This window comes from Anabrus simplex, chromosome 7 (assembly GCF_040414725.1).
Source record: "Anabrus simplex isolate iqAnaSimp1 chromosome 7, ASM4041472v1, whole genome shotgun sequence".
Classification (NCBI taxonomy): domain Eukaryota; kingdom Metazoa; phylum Arthropoda; class Insecta; order Orthoptera; family Tettigoniidae; genus Anabrus; species Anabrus simplex.
Window position 1 is genome coordinate 188,698,644 of NC_090271.1, and position 24,960 is coordinate 188,723,603.

The 24,960-nt window shown below is 39.5% G+C and overlaps 1 protein-coding gene across 1 annotated transcript in view; it reads left to right on the forward strand.

The window, feature by feature from the left end:
- The window catches only part of LOC136877774 (adenylate cyclase type 3-like), a 1,080,140-nt gene that overhangs the window by 755,464 nt on the left and 299,716 nt on the right, over positions 1-24,960 (forward strand). Inside the window, exon 6 of the mRNA XM_067151981.2 lies at positions 18,371-18,529. Within this exon, the coding sequence (XP_067008082.2) occupies positions 18,371-18,529 (159 nt within the window). The remainder of the gene's footprint in view (positions 1-18,370; positions 18,530-24,960) is intronic.

Here is a 24,960-nt window from a genome sequence, read left to right on the forward strand (position 1 = left end):
AAGGTCGTCGGATTTTTGAAGGACTCCCTGTCGTAGAGTGCCGGCATTTTTTATTTATTTATTTATTTATTTATTTATTACATAATTAATTACATTTGTGGCCCTCTCTTACACTCAACCAGTTTAAACAATAAAATTTAAAAACGTAAAGAAAGGTGAGGTACAGTAATTCAAAAAAGAAATAATACTACGGACAGATAAATTAAGATTAAGTTACAAACAGTACGGCAATTAGAGTGACAATAGTAATATAAAGTGTAATAATAATAATAATAATAATAATAATAATAATAATAATAATAATAATAATAATAATAATAATAATTGAAGTCCACAATAGATTTTAAAAACCCATTCACACATCACACACACAATGACTTACACAACTGAGTTATATGTAAAAGATATCTGGTGGCATATGTGGTGTTTACTCAGCAAAATTCATTAAAAGTCAGTCATAGACACCAAGAGATATTCTTTTTACACCGCCATCTAGTAGGCCTACAGTGAAACGAACATCGAAATTGTCGAGCAGGCAGCCAGATGGCGTCGAAATAAAATGCTTCAACACGGTAGCTAAGTCCATGCGATTATTATTATTATTATTATTATTATTATTATTATTCAGTCATATTAATATATTAATTATTATTAAATATTATTAAATAATAATAAAACAGATTACTGGCCAAACGCGCATCATCTAGTCATGAAGTCGTTGAGCATTGTCAAATAGTAACTCATTGTATAGGGATTCATTACCATGATATTGGGGTTAACCAAGTGTATTATTCAATAGCCTCAAATAAGTTCAAAACACAGAATTTTCTCTGAGCGGATATAAATAAACAAACAAGAAAGAAAAAACACATTTAGCGCCATGTTGTGAACCTCAGGATTTACTAGTTCAATCGTGAAGTATGATTTAAGTACTTACGAACAAAGGAGGTGTAAAGAATTTTTTCAACATGAAGAAGACGTGGATAAATCCTAACAAATACAAACTATTTGTCTTTTTCTCCAAGCACCAGTTAACACACACTCAAAGAAATGGAATAATTCACATGATGAATTAACTTTCATGTTACGAGTATAATTCAGCATCAGATCGAATAGATCAAGTTGGAACCACCCGCCTCATTTAACTCTCGACTGCCCAGAGATCCTGTTAACAGAGCACACGGCGGTCCTTTAGCTGCCTCGCGGCGTTCCGGTATCCCTTTGTAAGCACCTCAGGGTGGGCGGGGACTAGGTGTATGAATAGTGTTAAGGGAATCCTACCCGCGACTGATCCTACTACACAGAACCAAGTAGAGTGAATGTCATTGCTAATGGTGTGTAATTTTGCCAAATATGGAGAGATAAAATTACATTCCAACGACGAATCGGTGGCCTGTTTTTTTCAATTCCTAAGTGTTGTTTCGGATAAACGAAGTCGCAATAACACAGCCTGGTGGTAATAGACCAGGAGTTCTTAATCCTTTTAAAATTGCAAGCACCACCCACATTTTCTTACTAACGGCGAGATACCACAGGTATTGATTGATTCACTATTTCATACACACTTTGGCAGGTTGTTCTCAGTCAAAAACGGACGAAGAAACAAGGAAACAAACATCATAGATGTCGCAATTTATCCGCGTGAATCTCTAGAGTCGCTGGTCAAGGCATCTTGGGTTCAAGACGCACCAACATTTTATTTTTGTTTGTTCGTCTTCCTTTCTCTTTTTAAATCCATGTTTGACTTCGTCCATGCGGATTAGGAAATGCGCAAATTAAATATAAATTATGCTGTAACTGACACGTTTACTATTGTTCTTGGTTGTAGGTTAGTCACTTTTTCCCTACGTAACGTTCGCATTAGGCGAGAACGGATAAACAAAACGAGTTTTTATTTGATCTACGCATTTACTAGTCAGCATTGACAAAGAAAAGCCTTGCATGATGTAAATTCCATGGTTAAAGGCTCGTATTGACAGTCATGGTATATTTTAAATATTTTTAGAATCCTACCCAAGCTTGCCAGCCCATCAGTCATTAGGAGAGCCCCGCGGGGAATCTCCTCTTTTTACACGAATCAAAAGCTGTCTGCATTAGCATCTTTCATTAGCACATTCCACGTTTTCACCAGTTTAATTCTTCAAGAATCTTCTTTAACGAGTTTTTTGAGAGGAATTCCTACCGGTCCTACTTACAGAAATACAGCATATCGTTACCTAGGAGCATTGTGCTGTAACTTTGAAAATGTTTTATCATATAACCATAAGCATGTAAGGACTGTCCTTCAACATCAAGACTATGCCCCCTTTTTTAATTATGAGATAACCTTTAATGAAATAACTCTAATCTGTTTATGTTCATACCTTGGTCTCCCCTTGCAGTTCTTACCGAATACACTTCGTTTTTCCTTCCATCCAAGTCAGGGTACAGTGTTTTCCAAACTAACAATTATTTTGCCCAAGAAACGAACAAGCTAACATCACCAACCAACAGGTTCTGAACAGGTGACCAAATAACATACAACATTGTCTCCATATTCCATGTTGATCTGTTCAGTGGAACGAGATTGGTTACACGGAAGCTAGACAGAAATATCATTAATACAGAAATTCAGACGACTCAACTTCAGGAAGAAAGTGTTTTATTCCAAGAATAGATTTAGCACCTGTGAATTCAGATATATCATTCGTTGTTAATTGGAGACAATTTCCTGAAAATTTAGCCTTCTCTGTTATAATGAACAAGTCGCAGAGATAAACATTAACGATGGGATAAATCACCCTACACTCGTATGTAGCTTTCTCAAGAGTTCGCAGATCCATAGACGTCAAAGTACAACTGCGAACTACTACTGCACTCAATATGGTTTGTAAGGATATACTCCTATACCCTTTTTTATTCAAATTGAATCCCGTATAAGATCTGGAAAATGTATATTTTATTCATCTATATATATAAAATAAAAGTTTTGTCTGCACATTGCTCATAATTTGAAAAGAATGGTATTTCTGTATCGATCATGTCCACAGTAACAAGAAAATGCAGTTTTTACTTTTCCGTAATTTCTGTCTGTCTGTCTGTCTGTCTGTCTGTCTGTCTGTCTGTCTGTCTGTATGTATGTATGTATGTATGTATGTACACGCATCACGAGAAAACGGCTGAAGAGAATTTAATAAAAATCGGTATGTAGAGTCGGGGGGTGAACCGCTACAATCTAGGCTATAAATTATTTTATTCACGCTGAGTGAAATGGTAGTTTAGGGGAAGGCCTAAAATTCAGTTCTCAAATATTTATATTATTAGTGGTCATATTGATAAATACTACATAACTAAAGTTATATAAAATTAAATTTCTGATCATTTACGTCTTACGCATTTTTACCGTACCGGCTATGATAACACAGATATTCATGAATTTGGATTTTTGTTGCTAAGTCCATACCAACGCCGAGTCCCGACAAAATGGGTAAACAGAATTTAATGAAAATCGGTATATAGAGTCGGGGAATAAGAAACTACAGTTTAAGCTATAGACAATGTTATTCACCCTGGGTGAAATGGTAGTTTAGGGGAAGGCACCTACAATTCAATTTTTAAATACCTATGTTTTTGGTCCTATGGAAAAGTACTACATAACAGAAGTTACAGAGGATATAATTTCCGATCATTTATGTTTTATTCAGTTTTACCGTGCCGACTATGATACGAGTGGTATTGCAGAACCAGAAGACAATTAATAATGTGAAGGCCTAGAATATCGAAAGCGCGTAACATAGATCAACAATAACATTGCACTGACCGTTGTTTGTTGTTATGTTCTTTGTCTCTTATGCTGCCGCTCAACTCCGATAGATGGGATTACTGCTGCGTACCGAGTATAACAGCCTAACTGAATATTGGCGAGAAATAGCTGAGGAGTCAGATAACTTTCTTCTTTAGCATGCCAATCCTCTGGTTCATATATTTTCTGATACTGCTGGTACGTAACACACTGGTTCATCATAGTATGCCAGCTATTCGATACCAACTCTGACGCGCTGTTTTGAATGAGCAGTGTGCGCACTTAAGTCAGAGGCTCAGTTAGTAGTAGTACGAGTAGTAGTATGAATTGGTCTGGAATTACAATTTAGCCCTATTCCAAATTATAGTACCACAATTCACTAAATAACTCATAATTCAACCCTGAAAAGAGCCGTTTCTTAGGAAAAGCTTTTTCCTCTTCACTTTCTTTAAATCTACATTAATTTTATTCCAAATTAGCAGCGAAGATGTGGTTTCTTCTCTGGCTTGGAGGAAAAATTGCCTCCACGTCAGACAGTTTTCCCCCGCCAGTGTAGTGAATTGAGATTTTCCGACTCATCGGGTACTCCCAGGAAACAAATAAGTAAACGGGCATAGTTTTTGCCCTGGGACTATCCACTATTTGAAACCCCTCCCCCCTACCCCGCCGAAAAAAGGACGAAGATTGTTCACGGATCACGGATGTCTGCGTCTTGGCCATTCCAGCTCTGTAGCTTTGGACTGTTAGTTCGGCAGCATAGTACTGTTCGTTAAAAGTGAGATGATGTGTGGTTTTTCATTTGATCGAGTATTTCATATGAAGGCATTGCTTTTAATCGCGCCATTCCTACTGACGTCAATGTAATGAGCCATGTTCATTTCAGTTGGGAAAACCACTAAGAAAAGTCTTTCTGAGAATCTATACAGGCAGGCGGAGAGTGAATGTCTGCCATTATAATGAAAACTCCCCAACCTGATTGTGACTGACGGTAGGCAGGCTGGCCTACCATTACAATGAAAATTCCCTAACCCAGTCTTCATATGAGAAAAGACGTAGGTGATTTGCCCGTCGCGCTTCTAGGGCAACTTTAAGAGCTATGCAACTTAATACAATCTTGCTCACAACGTTTACACTACCTAACCTAGAATTCTGTATAAGATTTAGAATTCCGTAGCGAAGCACGGGTACATCAGCTAGTAAGATATATTAATAATCCATTTAGAATTTCCAATTACTTTACAGATGCTAATTTTTACTGTCGAAGACAAGCTTACGTATTAGTATAGTATGATGTTCCTAAGTGAAGAATAAATTTCAGTTTATGTATGTAGTAATTACGTAGAAATGAAAATGTTATCACAGGATAGGGTGGCATGGAAAGCTGCATTAACCCGGAATATGGACTAATGACCCAAATAACAACACTGTTATGTTGAATGTCAATGAATTCATTTGGCTTACTTCTCCATTTTCGAATTTTAGAAGCCATTCAGTGAAGTTAAATCTTAATTTTGGGCCATGATGTAGAATGTTTAAAACACCTGTTCTGTAATAGTAAGGAATTTTTGCCAGGCACTGTCTGAAGTGCCGGCCCCGTGGTGTAGAGGCCCCGGGTTCGATTCCCGGCCAGGTCAGGGACTTTTACCTGGACCTGAGGGTTGGTTCGAGGTCCACTCAGCCTACGTGATTAGAATTGAGGAGATATCTGACGGTGAGATAGCAGCCCACACGACACCTTAAATCTGCAGGCCTTCGGACTGAGCAGCGGTCGCTTGGTAGGCCAAGGCCCTTCAAGGGCTGTAGTTTCATAGGGTTTACTGTCTGAAGTATGCAGCAAGCAAGATCGCTTTTCTAGTGAAAGGTGATTTGTTTTTCATTATAAGTAGCCTACCTATTGCTGAAAGAGCGTAAAGTGGAGCATTGGTTGCCTCGTCTCATACTTTGTATAATTAACTTAACCTGTCTCATTTACTCCGCGACTTCTGATTTTCTTATGTTAGACGCAGAGGTCTACGAATTTAGAGTCATTACTCTCCCTTCCCTGTGACTTATCTTTACTCAATTCAGCTTTCTCCAAACGTAGCGTTATAGCTTCAGTTGTTTGTCTCTGTAACTGCATATTTTATCTTTATCTATTTTGCTTTTGTACATTTTTTCATGGTTCTCGCGGAGTTTTAGTACGTTGGATCATCGGCTCATTCAAAATGTGCTGTTTTAACACACGAAATTCATGCAGCCTTTGACAATTGGAAATACTTTCAGGTGAGACCTCCTGCGTTCATGGACGTCATGTTCTCCCGACGGATTTCTGATGAAGTGGTAGATGCAGCGAAAGCGGTGGTGTAAACTCCATAATCGATTATGTTAGGCTATTGATCTACACGAACATAGGAGCGCACCTGAAATACCTGCACTAGGACTTCCCGGAGGCCACACGCTCATTATTCTGTTATTATTATATTCATGTTCCGTTTTACAGGTTATTATTATTATTATTATTATTATTATTATTATTATTATTATTATTATTATTATTATTATTATTATTATTTGCGTATAACCCATTATGACTATGCGAAGTACTTAAAGACGAGCATTTGCATACTTTTGTGTCCATGTTTATTTCATCCTTTTACTGTGGACTTCCTTTCTGTATTCAGACCAGGTTGTCTATCCCGTCCAATCTTCCCATTCCCCGCAAGGCCCCTGTTCAGCATAGCAGGTGAGGCCGCCTGGGCGAGGTACTGGTCATCTTCCCCAGTTGTATCCCCCGACCCAGAGTCTGAAGATCCAGGACACTGCCCATAGGCGGTAGAGGTGGGATCGTCGCTGAGTCCGAGGGAAAACCGACCCTGGAGGGAAAACAGATTAAGAAGAAGAGAAGAAGAAGGAATCAAAACCGATTTAAAACACGTAGGAATTACACCAGCAGATGTCGAAAACCGGATAATCTTCAGATTGAAAAAATTCACAAATGGCAAGTTGGCCATGAGAAAAGACAAAGGTATAGGATTCCCTTAACACTATTCATGCAACTAGTCCCCACCCACCCTGAGGTGCTTACAAAGGGATACTGGAAAACTTCTTCATGTACATCTGAGGGCAATCACCATCGTCAAATACCGGCCCGCCAACCGCGCGAGTGTTCTGATGATGATGATGATGATGATAATTTCGTGTGGCTATTTCTAGCCGAGTGCAGCCCTTGTAAGGCAGACCCTCCAATGAGGCTGGGCGGCATCAGCCATGTGTAAGTAACTGCGGTTATTGTGGTGGAGGATAGTGTTATGTGTGGTGTGTGAGTTGCAGGGATATTGGGGACAGCACAAACACCCAGCCACCGGGCCACTGGAATTAACCAATGAAGGTTAAAATTTCCGAACCGGCCGGGAATCGAACCCGGGTCCCTCTGAACCGAAGGCCAGTCCGCTTACCATTCAGCCAACGAGCCGGACATGATGATGATGATGATGATGATGTCCGACTCCTTGGTTGAATGGTCAGCGTACTTGCCTTCGGTTCAGAGTGTCCCGGCTTCGATTCCCGGCCGGTTCAGGGATTTTAATCGCATCTGGTTAACACTTATGGCTCGGCGACTTGGTGTTGGTGTTAGCCCCAACACTCTCCTGTTCATATTTAAAAAAATACAACACACTACCAACCACCACAGAAACGCACATCCCTCAACAAATGTTTGGCGTTAGGAAGGGCATCCGGTCCTTAAACCGGGACAAATTTGCATGTGAGGCACAGTCCACACCCGCGACCCCACACCTGTGGGAAAAGAGCCGTATAATAATAATACACAGAATTAAAGCCAAAACAGACACAATGAAATGGATTGGTGAAATCAAAACCGCCCGCCTCTGTGGTGTAGTGGGTAGCGTGATTAGCTGCCATCCCCGGAGGTCCTGGGTCAATTCCCGGCTCTGCTACGAAATTTGAAAAGTGGTACGAGGGTTGGAACGGGGTCCACTTAGCCTCGGGAGGTCAACTGAGTAGAGGTGGGTTCGATTCCCACTTCAGTCATCCTGGAAGTAGTTTTCCGTGGTTTCCCACTTCTCCTCCAGGCAAATCCCGGGATGGTACCTAACTTAAGGCCACGGCCGTTTCCTTCTCTCTTCCTGCCCGCGAGGCAGCTAAAGGAACGCCGTGTGTTCTGTTAACAGGATCTCTGGGCAGTCGAGAGTTAAATGAGGCGGGTTGTTCCAACTTGATCCATTCGATCTGATGCTGAATTGTACTCGTAACGTAAAATATGTCTCTGACTTTTATTTTTACTCTTCGCTGACGTGCAATTATTAAGCAACAATCTTCGCACACATTCGTATCCAGTCTGAATTAATTAATGAGACCTACCAAGAACCGCCCAATCATCCAGGCGAACAGAACTCGTCTGGCAGGTGCTCTGAATGCATGATGCCTAATAGTGGAATTTCCTGGAGAACAATTGGATTTACAAAGAAAATGTATATGATCTTTATGTAGAAAACTCAATTCTAAGTACATATGTTGGATTCTGCTTGGTTACTAGACTAACTCGTTTTGGTTGTAGTGGATAAAACGTATGAAGTTCAGTAAATGCCGATATATTAATGGCCGCAATTTATAAAAGTTTAATTATTGAAAAATTGATACGCTTGTGTTTGAACTGATTGTCTGAGATGTACGTTAGGTGTAACTGAGCGCGAAATGGAGAGAAACGATCTCATATATTGCACGATTTAAAAAAAAAATATTACATTTCGGGGTCAATATTTTGAAACAAAATATAGCAGAATGCATCCGCCATTTAGTTCTACACCTCTTAAATCGTTAAAGGCTGAGTCTTTCATCGACCCCTTCATCTCCCTGTGCTTCACTTAGCCTTCTTGTCCTAGTCCATTATTCCCCTAGGCAACCTATCCCCCTCCCATGACCCCACCGTCGAAGCCGGTTGATAGGTACTGCTTCGGTCCTATTTTTGCCTTTATATTCTCATTTCAACTACGTTCCTGCAATTCTTCCCACCTGTTTTTACCAGCGACCATTCTCGCGACTTACGTGTCTGCTATTTCTAACTCCTCGCTAAGTTATCATGAGTCCGCCAAGATTTCACTCCCATAAATCAGCATTGGTCTGAAAACAGACTGATGTAAAGATAATTTCTTCCGTTAGTTTGGAATCCCTTTGTTTGCAGTAGAAAATGGAGTAAATTTGGAAAATAATGATACCAAGCACATACCTGTCGGTTTTAAACGAACTCAGATTTAAAGCATTACAACAAAGTTACATATATCGTTACAAATTTTGGCTTATCTTTTTAAACACCCAAGTTTAATGAACTACTACTAATACTAATACTACTGCTACACCTACTATTCGAATTTCGAAGTCCTACTGCGTTTTAAAATAATGAACTATAAACTCACTGCAATTCGTAAATCTTAATTTCATTTCTTCCTGACCTTCGAGTACCTTCAGGGCTTTTAGCACTCTTGAAGTCATCCTGTTGGAAATCTGGCTATCTCCATCATATAAACAATATTCATGTTATTTCTCTGCTCTCTAAGTTTAATGCTGGGCACGTTGGTTTAGTTTAGTTTCTCGAGTTGTTATTGTTAGCGGATGTTGTTCATGGGATCAGCAGTTTGTGTTCCCAACTAGAAATAAACTGCTAGAAAAACTCTACCCATATAATGTAATGTTCGTATATACGGACTTACTGTTAATATTCTAGATGCGGAAGCACTTTTCCACTTTAACAAACCTTTTTTAAACTTTGTTACAAATGCAGCACATTTCCGCTTTAGTTGAGAGTGAGAGATTGAATGTAGCTCCTGACTGTTACTTTTAATACTCATAAACAATAACATACAATATTTTCACCGTTAATGAATTGTACCTTGAATTGATTTGATAATGAAAAAATTATCATCGTCATTCCTTCCTCAAAATGCATATCCCTTGCCCCATTCTACGGATTTGTTATCATTTTGAATCAGGAGGACATGAATCAGTTATTTCATAATTTGTTTGTTACACCATAACATCATAATAGCTAAACTGAACCTCAAGACTCTTTCTGCTCGGAGTAAAGTAGCCGACCTAAAGCTGCTATACAAAGCAGTTAATGGTCTGTTTAGGTCTCCAGATTTAGCTTCCTTATTTCCCCTCCACGTCCCATCCCGTAATACCAGAATGAAGACCCTATTCCATACTCCTTACTCCCGGCTTTCTCTCACCCAAAGGTCCCTTTCGGTACGTATTCCAGCAATGTTTAATACATTACCTATCAACAACAACCTAGATCTCTTCGTAACGTTTCCTTCCTTCTGTCATGATATTTATCATATAACTTAATTTTCCTTCTTGTTCTTTCCCGTTCTGCTCCTGTATTTACTGTAAATGTATGTTTCTTTGTTAATAACGTTGTTTATGTAAATATGTATTATATATGATTGTACAGTTTTTATTGTGTATATTCGTGTCCTTTGTAAGTATTTATATATCTTTCATTTTAGATTCATATCTATTGTACATAGCTCAGATCGTTGTAATTCGGCGTTATGCTGTTGCTGATCCTGAATAAATAAATAAATAAATAAATAAATAAATAAATAAATAAATAAATAAACATAACTGAATAAATATCAGCACTTAAAGTCGAAAGAAAGACGAATGGTAATCCTTTCAATTTTACCGCCAGTTATCCTAAAAGTAAACTGGTTTGGATGTCAACATTTTAACTTAATGAATTAGCGGGAATGGTCCTTTGTCTTTAGGAGAGATCAAACCAGCTTTAATATTGAAGGGAGTGTGTTCGTTAACTTTCCTATTAAGAATCTTGGCCTAATCCACTATTTACCATCATAATAATTACACGACAGTTGAAAAAATTTTCCTCCCCTTTTTGCCATGAAGGTCTCAAATGAATATTTTTTACACATTCCATATGATTATTTTATGTCTAGTATTTCTGTAAAATGACAAACTGTGGGCAGGAATGGCCTTACAATGATTTCAAGCGTAAGTAAAATGTGTCGTTTATTTCTTTACTGACACTCTTGTACAATTTTTGAAGTGTCTGATATTATTTTATTTTAGACTTACCTGCTTCCATTGTTGAGGTTTCCAGTTCATAGGCACATTTTCGATATAAAAAAATAAAAATTGAATGAAACGGAACTCTGTAACTCCTCAAATCCCAAGTCCTTTTTAAAGGGGTCATTCGATTTGTATATGAATCTCAAATTAGCATATTGAGAATCTCTTTAATACAACTAATGAGTGAATCTCTCTAACATAAGAATGTTTTGTCGCCAACTTCTTACTATTATTGAATAGTTATACTCACAGAATAGCACAAAAGCCTGCTCCCCGAGAATGTAAAGATCATGTTGTCACTATGTAACTAATATTTATCTTACCGGGCGAGTTGGCCGTGCAGTTAGGAGCGCACAGCTGTGAGCTCGCATCCGGGAGATAGTGGGTTCGAACCCAACTGTCGACAGCCCTGAAGATCGTTTCCGGTTGTTCCCCATTTTCACACCAAGTAAATGCTGGGGCTGTACCTTAATTAAGGCCACGGCCGCTTCTTTCCCATTCCCAGGCCTTTCCTCTCTCATCGTCGCCATAAGACCTATCTGTGTCGGTGCGACGTAAAGCAACTAAAAAGAAAAAAAAATTGCTAATTGCTTTACGTCGCACCGACATAGATAGGTCTTATGGCGACGATGGGATAATTAGCAAAAAAATGTATCTTTAAATACGCAGTTCAGAATGCGAATGTCCGTAGAACATTCGTGTACTCTAATATTACTGACAGGAAAGCTTAGTTTGTGAGCGTTTGGTTTCCATGTCCCTGTAGGGGACAATAGGTCTTAGCCTTCGCCATTTGAGTGCAAATGCAATTATTGTTTTTGTGTACATTGCCTTGTTTGTGAATAATTTTATGGTATGTGATTGAGTGTGCGAGAGAGTGAGGTAGGGGGAGGGCAATGGAAGGAAAATGGATTCAGGACATGTGCGTACATTTTCATAATAACTTTATTATGATAATACATTAATTAAATTACTTTATCATCATCGTCATCAGCGTGCTTGCCTCTCTCCCGCAGGCCTCTTTTCGATTCCCACCCAGGTCAGGGATTATTATCTGGACCTGAGGGTTCGTTCCAACTCTAGTCAGCCTCCGTATTACAACTGAGGAGCTATCTGGCGCTAAGATGGTGACCCTGGTCTTGCAAACCAAGGAAAGAGCCAAGAGAATTTGTCACACTGACCATGCTTCACCTCGCTGAGCAGCGGTCGCTTGGTAGGCCAAAATCCATCAGGGCATAATACCATGCCATGGGGTTTGTTTTGTTTTACCATCAAAAAAGTTCAACTAATGTATATTTATCACAATACATGTTCCCCTTTCTTAACTAGGCTTGACGGAAAATGACATCACTGAACATATCAGACAGTGGTGTTTGGGAAGGTGAGGATTATGATGACAGAGATCTGACACTACAGTCTCTTCAGTAACCAGACTCATTCCTTATTGGTGGAGAAAGAAGGTGAGGATAAAGTAGCTAAAGAAAATAACATATCGCTTGACAACAGGACACGGTTAAGTTCACTGGTGACATATCCAGGAATATGAACCTCTTCGTTTTGTTCCGGACTATCATCTAGATACGACTCTTCGACAAAATAATTACTTTGTATAGATTTATGAACAGGCAAAGAAAATGGATCTTTAGAGTCATTCTGCATGTGTAGGACTTTGAAATGGCTGCTGGGTGGGTTGAGATGAGAAGAATAGCCAGGGAAACTCCCGAAAAGAACAAATTTGAGTTTCTAGATTTTGAGAAAGCTATTGACTACAGCCTCCTGCATAGCAACAATAATTTGCAAAATAACTCACAGGATGCTATTGAGGAGAAAAGTGACCGGGAGATAAACAGAAAATGGAGAATGATTGTTCCTCTCTCTGCTTCAATTGTAAAGTGTGTGGTATATTTATTATAGCTATTAAATTGCTATCTGTTACTCTAAACAAATACAGTGGACGCCGTTTATTGTAATCACGGATAATGTTATCAACCGTATTATATAATAACTTTTATGAATTCAGTTTATGTTATCACATTGGCTTTCAAGGATTTCGTACTCAAGTATGCTAGTAGAGCGCATACAAGAGAGTTACCAGGAGAGGAGAATGTTGAACTTTGTCCAGCAGGCTTAATGGAAGATGAATTTCAGGAATGGATGAACACGGATGAGGGCAGCATTACTGATGCGAAACAGACAGAAGACTATTATGTGAGGCAGTTACTTTTGCAGAATTAGATATGGGAGGTAAAGAGCATGGAGCTGAAGATAGCGATGTTGCCGAAACTTCCCGAACACCAACGAATGCTGAAATGCGACAGGCGCTAGATATCTTGCGACAAGGTATTCAGCGTAAGTCAGAGGACTTCCAAAATCATCAAGAATATGAAAGATTCATTGATGGACTTTTGAGAGACAACCAGAAGCAAACAACGATTAGAGACTATTTACTGTAGATAGCTGAAAACGGTTAACTGTATTGCAGTTTTGTGTACCGGTATCTGTTCCATTGTAGTGCATGTAGGCTATGAGTGAATACAGTTTTTATTTTTCGGCTACTGTTATCAATCGGTTAATGTTATCAAATCATCTTCGTCCCAGAGTGATTATAAAAAGCGGCGTCCACTGTATATCCTAGTGCTAATGTCTTTCGCCGCCTAGAACAATGTCTGTAGGACTACAGCTAATACCATCCCCGCGTGCCAATATGAGCCGCTTAAATATCGAGGAAAAACAAGGTAATGAAGAACGAATACTAAACATTACTGGAAAGGATCCCGTGAGAAGTTCACGTAGCACTGATTTGCATGAAAATTCAGTGTGTCCCAGAGGTTAGTTCTTCAAATCCTAAACGGTGAACAGCTTTCACCACTCAATTTATCAAATACACGACACAAAAATGACCTGCTAGTGTACAGTTTTGTGGATGGCTCTTACAAGAACATTCCCCTGTGGATAAAGATGGTAGAATACATCCATGGTATCCCCTGTCCGTTGTAAAAGTGACTAAAACGGGACCCCGAGGAGCTCTCATCTCGGGAGTGTGGGTTGGCGACCATGGGTCTCCTACTTGAGTCTGGCATAGCTACTATTTATCTACTTATTTATGTCAGTCCCCTAACTCTCTTCTGTCCTATACGACCTCTCTCGGTCAACGTTTGTTCTCTTCCAACCCTGATGGTAAGGTCGTTCGATTTGCGAGAACTAGGGAGTCTCATTTTCATGCCCTTGAGGTCCCTTTTCTTCTGCCGATGCTTTCGTTCTTTGAAGGACTGAACCATTTCCTTTTCCAATTCTGATTAGTGTAAGAGAGGATGGTTGCCGAGTTCTAATTCGTCTTAAAAATGAACATCACCATCACAGTTATATTAAGCCACATTCGAATGAATACATTTTGGGGACCTATGAAGCGTGTCTTACTCTGGATGTCTACCGAAGATGAGGAGACAATCTTCATGCTATATGAACCCGTCACTATGTAGAGAAATTTAGTACTACAGTAAGGTCTGGAACGTAGGAGGCAGCCTTGTGGATCCTCACTGTTTCTATAGAGGCTGACCTTCTGTCGTTGTCGTGCGCTCATCAATGATGTTCTACCTGAGTTAGTATAAAATTGATCATTACAATTACGTGAGGTAATGTTATTCCAGGAAGATTTTAGACGCAATATATATTTTAATACACATTTCCAGGGAGAGAGACTGGATTGGACTTGGTGTTCCTTTATTCTGATTCAAACTGATTAAACGCCCTTTGGGGTTACTTGAAGGAACTTGTGTACCAACCAGTAAAGAGTAGAGAGAATATGTTTGCGAGTCTTCGCACAGCATGTATCCATCATTCGACGTGTGCAAGAAAATATTTCACAACGCTATAATCGTGCATAATATTGTAAGGTTACTCTACAGGGTGAACACTGGCTGGTATTTTCTTATTTTGAGTGCGTAATGATAGTGTTACGTTTTTATTAAGAGCTTTCCGTTGATTGTGTTATACGATAATGTGTGGGGACATTAGCATTTAAATATCGTTTAATCAATTCCTACTGTATATGAAATGTAATAACAAAGTACTATAGTGATATTTAATTATATTTTGTGTTCACCTAGGCAACTTTAATAGAATGTAATAACCTAAACATATTGTATGTTACGTAATTATATTTAATTAACCTAATTTACCGTAAATTAATGGACACAACAACTTTGTACTTGAAATGTAATGCAATTAAGCTTGTACTTTATTTACATACAAAATGCACAAAATAAAACGCAATGAAACTAAGAATTGTGCCGTTGAAGTCAATGCTATTTGCTTTAGTCAACGCCAAAGTACTGAAATTTATTTCTAAGGAAGTTTACAATTAATTACTAGGGAAACTATTAATGTGACTATTCCAGATATACGTACTATAAAGTTCTATCCATTACGCTGAAATTTGGTATCACGATCTTCAGCACAGAAACTAAGCCAACCGGGCCAGTGATCAGGGTGGATCATCAGTAAACGAAAGAATCAATTTTACAATGACAATAGATCTTCATATTTAAAAGTCAATCTGTCACCAGGATATACTTACTGAACGAGGAGATACACAGCAAAGAACTAAACAAAAAGTATTTTGTATAAACCTGTGCAGAAAAAAAACAGCCCCACGAAAGACGTAAATATCTTGCATGAATAATAAATACACAACCAGCAATGCATCTGGCAACATGCCTGTAACTGTAATGTCAAGGTCGTCATCACACACGCTACAAAGCATTAACATTAGGGAGTTTTTATATTCTCACCTGCTCACGTTATGTCACATAACTCATTAGTTCCTACTTACGGGGCCGTTACGAGCAAGCCTGTGCAGGATCAGGATCCTACACATGGAACATTCCCATACATTTTTAATCGTATATAGTTCACATGAAAGGCAAAAAATAGGGTCACATGGCACATGTAATTTACTTCAAACAGATTTTCCTGAATGGAAAACACAATTTTAAGTTCAAAGAAAGATGTATGAAATATCAAGGCAGATTCGCCAGTTTGTGAGCAAACTTGGAAGCTAATGAGAAGATATTTCAAAATACTATGAATGATACTTCGATGATTTCATGTTAGGGAAACGCGAATACTTTGACAAAATTGTTTACTGCTATGACGCTAGATCTCGTGAAAATATTTTCAGGCACAGTTGATACGTGAATGTCTATCTTATTGTAGCATACTATGATGTGCGCATAATCAAATATGTACAATAAACTCAAAACTGCATTATTCCCCATTATTTAGTTCACTACTAAGGACGAAATGAAACTAGGACATCGATCTGCGAAAAAGTACATTAGACTAAGTTATTTCTTCTTAAAAAAGGTGGATATAAATATAGAATATGACTATTGACCTTCGAAGCGAGGAAACCCTTGAAAATTCCTCGTGCAGTTTACCGTGAAACGTTGGGGAATGGGAACCCAACTGGACCACGGCCCAGAAGCCAGGAAAATTTCTTCAATAATCATCGAGACGCTGGCCGTAAAAGCCTAAATTGGATATTTCGGAGTCTGGAGAGGAATGGTTACAATGAGCTAACCTGTTAGTAATATATGGTACAAGGGATGCCTAGCCGAGGAGGAAAAATAAGTGCTCGGTTCACTCGTAAGGACGTGGTTTCGATTTCTGTCAGAGAGTTGACAAATGTATCAATTGAGATTTTCACTTCTGGAGTGGCGGAAGGCCCTGAGGCTCACTCAGCCTGCACCAAAAAAATGAGCATCAGATTAATTTCAGGGGGCGAAGGTGGAAGGGCAGACAGCTAACTACTCTCTCATTTATCACTGAGTTTATGGGTAGTGGAAGCCTTTACCTGCCACACCTGCATGGGTAATGGCCTATATGGAGATGGTTTTGCTTATGTTAATATACGATTTTTGGTATTCTGATACTGCCCTATTTCGTGATTGTAAATAACGACGAATTCTCACTAGCTTTGTCTTTATTTTTGAAGATTAAAGAATAAAAGTCTTCTTTTACTAAATCTTGTTCGGGTTTAATGGTTTCTTGCCGGCGCCGCTGTGTAGAGGTAGCGTGCCTCCCTCTTGCCCGGAGGAACTGAGTTCGATTCCCGGCCAGGTCAGGGATTTTTATCTGAATCTCAGGGCTGTATCCTGGTCCACATAATTACAACTTAAAGTTATCGGTATTTGATACTACTGTTGGCCATTAGTGCTGGCATCTGAAAATATTCTGAACTGAAATTCGACAGTATTCTTTCAAACAACTGGACGGATAATTCAATGGTATTGAATATTTGTATGCCGTAATTATAGTATGTGTAAAGGGACACTATTTTGGTGATTGTTGATTATAATGTTGAGATTGAAGAGCATACTTCTGTTCAATCGGACGTTCAATATCTAACGTGTATATTTCATAAATTTTCTTTAATTCTAAATAATTTTCGTGACTCATTACCAGCACATCAAATGAAAATGGACAACATGATTAAAACTACAGAAACAAATAGAAAACTAAGTTTCTAAGTTATTGGTTTAAAAAATATACCGGTAATGAAAACCAAATTCCAAAACGCTTAAGCCTAATTGTTTCTTAACCCTAATATTTAAATGAATGTTTCTCCTGAATAATGTTCAAACAATTCCAGTTCCTAATTATGGCACTAATTATTTCAACTTTCTAGGAAATATAACTCTTTATTGCTGAAGCTTTAGAGTGTTTAAATATTATCCGTTCTTAACCACCAGATACAAGAACAAAACCAAGAACCACTCGTACAGAAGCCAAAAACGTTGACCAGTTAACGGAGTTGATCACTATAAATGGAGTACAATAACAAATTACGCAGTTGTTCAGCTCCTAGACTGAAATGCAAGTGTAGCAGCCAACCTTTCAGATGATGCTGGGTTCGATTCCAGGCCAGATCGGTGGTTTTACGCACGTCTGGTTAATTCCTATAGTTTGCGACTAGGTGTTTGTGTTTAACTTAATGCAAATTTTCATTTATATACAATACATTACACTACAAACCAATATAGAAACACGCAGAAGTGAATGAATCACTTCACATAGTGCTATCGTGAGTAAAGGCGTCAGCCGTAAAACTGGACTAAAATCTTACAAAGAGTAGACCTCAAGTAATTGAGGAAAGGTGTAGTGAATGATAAAAGCAAAATTACACAGTTCTTAAAAAATATGTGTGAGTGGTCACCGGTCACACGAAAAGGAACCTGAAAGGATTCTATCTATTATTTCCCTTTCAGCTCCTTTTTCGGGTTAACACTCATATACAGAGTGGTCGAAAACTACGTGAACGGGGTGTATGAGCGTTACAGCGTTACCCGATTCGCGTTGCTTTCGACTACCCTCTATGTACGACAGACGTCAGGCTATTTATAATTCCTACTGTGCTTCCAACTGCTGGGTGGAATTCGTATGAATGGAAAGCTTAAATTTTGACAAATTTTCTTCTTTCATAGAATTATTTCTTTTGATTTTCAGATATGTGCAACAGTCGACAAATTCACCAGTTGATATGCGCGTGGGAATACACACAGGTGCAGTGTTGGCAGGTGTTTTAGGACAGCGGCAATGGCAATTCGACGTCTACTCCAAAGATGTTGAACTGGCCAACAAGATGGAAAGTAGTGGCCTACCAGGGTGAGTAGATACAATTACCTACCATTAGAACTATGTTTGAGGGTTTAAACTCAATATCAGCTTGAATATGTTCGTAGTTCGTGCTACTTAACTCTTATTTTCTTCTGCTTCTGCTTGACATATTCCTCTTAGCACAGGATCAGCTTTGAGGAACATAGTCAACTGTAGCCTCTAGTTGGAGACTGACTGTTTCAAAGTAGTGAATCTGGTTTTGTCGTCAACGTGGCCTTGTTCACTAGATTTAAAAATTATAAAATTTCCTTTGAATAGTGTTACTGCTGTATCTGCGTCTGACGGAAGCTTGTAGGTACGGCACGAGTAACAGGTACCGGTACTACACTAAAGCTGCAATCATAAGTCTTGATAGACAGTGCGAGTAGTATAGCAATGTATGTTCTACAACACCTTGTCAGCATTTTTGTGCTGAGTCAGCACCCGAGGTCACTGACCCCCAGTAGTATACCTATGCGGGTTCTGATCCCCGAGGTCATTGAGCCCTAGTATGATAGTAATGCAATGGCGATTCACGCATTTTGCATAAGAGAGCGAGCCTAACCTCACAGGCGCCATCTCGGAGGAGCCTAACCTCGGGTGCTGACTCAGCACAAAAAATGCTGACGAGGTGTTTTAGAACATACATAGCTCATACTACTAGTGCAAACTCTCTGAAATAGATGCATTCATAATTAAAATGTTAATTATGCAGTAATGACAGCAAATGTGAAACTAAAGCACTATCATTTTGAAACATCACAACAGTACACAGTTCGGAAGAGTCACCGCGGACGAAGGGGGTGTTTATTGTCAGGTCTTGAGACTTGAGATTGGCGCATGCGCAGCAGCTAGCTTACCCCTCGCACTCCTTACCCCGTATCCACGCAACATCCCATCAGTCGACCATAGCAGGTGGACAACTCTGGACATGCTCATACCTGTGAAGTCTACTTTCACAGATCTTCTCAACGGTTGGTTCCACACTAATACACTGTCGTACGGTGCCATTTCTAATGAGGTCAAGTAGGGAAATAAATGTCATTTTTAGTAGTAGCTTAACGTGGCACTAACACATCGAACGTTTTCTGCTACGCAAGGATGACAAAAGACTAGGATAGGGAAGTTGCCGGCCGTGGCTTTACTTGAGGCATTGTCCCAGTATGAGCCTAGTGTAAAAATGGGAAACCACAGAAAATCTTCAGGACTGCTGACGGTGGAATTCAAACCCATCATCTCCTAAATTCAACCTCAGAGCTACGCGTTCTTAACCGCACAACTAACTCTTTCCGTGAACCAACCTTTTATTTCATGCTATGGAAGGAGTACTGCAATTTCAGTGGTAGCGCAGTACTTGGTGTTGTATAGTACAACAGGTTTAAGCAGTAAGGTGTACCTTCTGTTTCAAACTCGTTGGCATTCTCTTATCATAAAAGACCCCTGTGATCTCTGTCTTCCTAAACCTTTGTCAGTTTATCAACACTTTCTTATTTAACTTTCTGTAAATCATGATTTCATTTTCCGTGCTTCATTCGAGACATTGCTGCTGGTAGCTTGACATTAGAAACCGATAGTTATATGGATCACTAATGACGCAAAATCTTATTGATGGTCCGAAGAATCACCTTAAAACAAAAATACAAACTAAGACTCTTTTATATCCGATTTCTATATTGAATAAAATAATTCAAATTTCTGGGCGCCCACCCATTTACAGGAAATATTAAATTAAGTACGACACTATGGTGTTTCTTATAATTTGTTTTACGTCGCACCTACACAGATAGATCTTATGTCGAGGATGGGATAGGAAAGGCTTAGGAGCTTGCATCCGGGAGATAGTGGGTTTGAGCCCCAGCTCACAGCTGCGCGCCCCTGACCGCACGCAAACTTGCCCGGTACGATATTGTGTTTTACTACCGGACATCTTTCATGAATTCCTTAATATTTCTTCACTTGTACACAGTATAAGAAAAAATCACTGTATATCAACAGAAGGCAGGAATCAGAGGACTGACATTTTAGCCTTCAAGCGTCGTTTTCCGGGGGATATGCAGGGTGGTCGGAAACAACGTGAACCGGGTACATGAGAGTTAGAGGGTTGGTCATGCTGATAAATAATTTTAAAGGTAAATTCGATTTGTTCAGTTGGTTTCTGAGGGAATTTTTTTTTTTTTTTTTTGCTAGGGGCTTTACGTCGCACCGACACAGATAGGTCTTATGGCGACGATGGGATAGGAAAGGCCTAGGAGTTGGAAGGAAGCGGCCGTGGCCTTAATTAAGGTACAGCCCTAGCATTTGCCTGGTGTGAAAATGGGAAACCACGGAAAACCATTTTCAGGGCTGCCGATAGTGGGATTCGAACCTACTATCTCCCGGATGCAAGCTCACAGCCGCGCGCCTCTACGCGCACGGCTGAGGGAAGTTTAGGCGGTACGAACGGTAGTGGTAGACCATGGTATGAAAATGATAAGCAGATTAGAACAGATAAGGATGTAGTAGTTACGTATAAATGTAAAGGTTAGCATAGGATAGGATGAATTGGAGAGCTGCATCAAACCATTCTATGGATTAATGTGTGTTGTTGACAAATTTTATACTATTACTTTGAAGAGGCCCAACTGTGTTTCTTGCATGCGGGCGTGTATCATATTTGTTTTGCCTCTGAAGCAAGAACTAGTAATAAAGTAGTTCATTTAACGCTAGAAATATTACGACCCGGCGAGTTGGCCGTGCGGTTAGGGGCGCGCAGCTGTGAGCTTGCACCCAGGAGATAGTGGGTTCGAATCCCACTGTCTGCGGCCCTGAAGATGGTTTTCCGTCGTTTCCAACTTCCACACCAGGCAAATGCTGGGGCTGTTCCTTAATTAAGGCCACGGCCGCTTCCTTCCCATTCCTAGGCCCTTCTATCCACTCGTCGCCATAAGACCTACCTGTGTCTATGCGACGTAAAACAAATAGCAAAAAAAGAAAAAGGCAAGGCCTTGTGGGATGTACATTACAAACATTATCCGAATCGGTAGCGTAACGTTTAGCACTATTAGTTACCTTCCTAGGAGTCCCGGGTTTGATCCCTGTACTCCCAGAGATTTAAGAATGGCAGGAGGGATGGTACGTAGATAAAATGGTACGCGAAGATTACCTCCGTTGGGGGTGTTCCTGAAAAGTGCTTCACCACCTCGGGGTGAGGACATGAGTTCACTTCATTGCGTACATTGAAACAATATTTATATCTACCTGTCATTTTTGAACGAAATTCGATGACAATAATACAGATGATTCAAAGTACAGTATTATATCAGATTTAGGTTCAAATTTAACTCAACATGGTTTATTTCCTTCTCTGTTCTTCTAATTCAATTATAGACTTATAATGTCAAGTACCATTATAATTAACATAATTAAAAATAATTATCATTTTGTGATATCGTATTCATACGAAGTAAGAAAAACCGTGGGATGCACGAACAACAATGTAGGAAAATATATACATGTACAAACTCTTTTTGAGGAAAGTGACACTACTTTTCTTGGAAATAACGTTGCTGTTCACATCTTTCACAAATATCTTGACACATGTTCAATGTTATAGAACATGCATGACCTTTAACTTAGCAGTGAACTCTGCCAACTTCAATATACGCTGCATACAAGTAAAACTGTAATGAACTCACAAACTTATTTATTAATACATGCAACGTGTTTACACATCCACGTCAAGTATAAGTGAATGCTGAGTATTTAAGACATAATTTCTTGATTAATTTAATCTAATAACGCATTCCAATAAGTTATCTGAGGTAATATAACAAGAGATCCAAGATGTATCTAGAGAGATTCTGGAGTTGAGTTGTATTTATTTTTACTATTTAATGAATAACTACAAAATTAAGTACATCATTTTAATGTTGTTTTTCTACCCCTTAATCCCATTTCTTGATAGAGGGTTGAGGATGAGGTGATAACGAATTTAGTTGGAATGTTTTTAGTTCGGGTGCCCTTCCTGATAATAACCTCACTTGAGGAGTTAATGGAAAGGAAATGTATTATGGTGAATGAAATTGGGTAAGTAGGTGGTAGGAATCTGCAGTGGCCTATGAATTGGAACTGTCCAGGTATTTGCCTAGAAGTGAAAATGGGAAAACCACAGAACACTACTCTCAGGACAGCCGATAGTGGAGTTCGAGCCCACGTGTCTCCCGAATACACAGCGTGGCTACATTGCCGAAGCGCATTAACAACGCACGGGCACTCCGCAAGGTAAATGAGTAAAGGTAATGAAACTGAGTACAGTTACTTCGTGTTGATTGTGCGGCCTGTGTTCAAATGTGCTCTTGATGGTGATTCAGTGCGCTAAATTGCTGAATTTATATAACAACAAGCTCATTCTGTGTTAAGAAAACAGTAATGCTGTTATGACAACAAGGTTGCGATCAGTGGCGTATGCTGAGTCCAAGACGTGGGCTACCACTTGACTTAGGTTACCCATTTGCGATGGTTGGTTTAGTGAATGACAAGCCTTTGAAGTGTTTTGAGCTGCAACGAAGAACAGTTGCCTTATGGATAATAGAGTACAAACAGGGGCATATTTACACATACTACTTGGCCTAAGAGTAAAGGAGAAAATGTTGCACATAACCGGCCATTAACAAAAGAAAAGGAGGCGAAACTTCAACACTCCTTATAGAAATTACTAAAAACCTAGTGGGCTTACGGTCCAAAGATACAGACGTTAATCCCATACTACAAGAGGGTGACTAAAGTAGGAACCTTTAAAGCCAAGACGAGATTTACAAAATTTAGAGATTGAAAACTTTAGTCACCTAATTGCAAGGTTGAATGGGAGAGGGTAGAGGGTCACCACTCTTCTTTCCCTTACATTAAATATTTCCCGGTAGGGAATAGAAACAAACTCCACATACTTTGCCGATAATCCTACATTTAAACCACCAGTTTAAAAAATTACATTGAAAGAAAACGGCTAAAACCTTCCCCTCAAATTACCCGCAAGCGCTACCACATGTTTACGAAAATTCTGCCATTACCTTGTATCGCTGGATATTCTTCAAGCAGGCTGCGGTCCTGCCCCCTAGGCCTCCGTCAAGTCACACTCCCAGGCACTGGAACAATTCAGACAAGACGGCCCTAAAGTGTCCTGCTTATGTAGTTCCGTAAGGGGAAGCTTCCGGATTAAATTGAACCACACTTTGATGATAGGCTTGATTCCTGTACCTAACCCCGGTTTTGATTGGCTAGAAAACATATTACAAGCATCTTTGATATTTCTTATCCGACCTCACCCCGTCAATTGTTGATCTTTTTCAGTCCCGACGGTATTAGGTTTCCGAGGCCTGGGGAGTCTTTCATTTTCAAGCTCTTTATGGTGCTTGTATTTCTTTGGCCAATACATTCATTCTAAGCATTGTTGGAACTTTTCATATTTTCCTTATGATGGTTGCCCAGTTATACTTTTCCCTTTAGTCAATAGACCATTTACAAATGAAACTGACCAATTAAAGGATGATGTACATGAAATACACGCATTAGTGTTAGTAACCACCAAGCACACACTTTCCTTGAAATACAGTATACTGGTGATTCAAATTTTGCACAATGAATAATGATGACATTACATAGATAATAAAAGTTTTTACGTAGATACGATAATAAGCTTTTGGGCCTTTTTTCACAGATAACTTTGCTCTGCGTCTTGAGAAGATAATCCCGTCTGTTCTCCACAAGCAAGACTTCTCTAAAAATGTATGAAGGTTTGAATCATTTGAACTTAAGAATGCTTTACCGTTGTCTATAGTAAGTGGTACTGTCGTTCACCATTAGATGGCTCCCTGTGCGCAGTGTTAACAATCTCGTGATGAGGAGAATACGAAGTTGAAAAAAAAAAATCGGAAAGAAATAATAATAGTGAAAGGACACCTATATAAATCCTTAATGGCTGGCAACCCCGTATTACGTAAGTTACAGAGAGTGTCCCTGTTGAAATATGTATTTCCACAGCTCCCCGTATAATCCCAGATCTGTAGTGTTTAGTGTGGATAAAAGCTCGAACATCGGGTCGGCGGATGCAAGGTGAGTCTGGGCCCACACGTGGCCACCGCTCGTCCATGGTCCAACAGCTCTGCACTCTGACAGGCCAACCGAGCAGAGGCTGGATGGACACGGCTCTACAGTGGCTCTTCGCCCCTGTATTTGGGAGACGGAGAGGGGCTCGTCCCCATCTTCGGCTTTCTTGAAAATTGTTTTCCGTGGTTTTCCATTCTCCTGCACTAAGGGGAATGCCAGGACAGCTCCTAGTATAGGCAATGAACTTCTACCGCCTCACTTTCTCCCCGCATCTCCTGGTCTGAGAGACGGCGTAACCGTCTAAGAGGCTCACCTCCTTCTTCAAGGAAGGAATGAAAACATGTTAGTAGTAGTCGAAC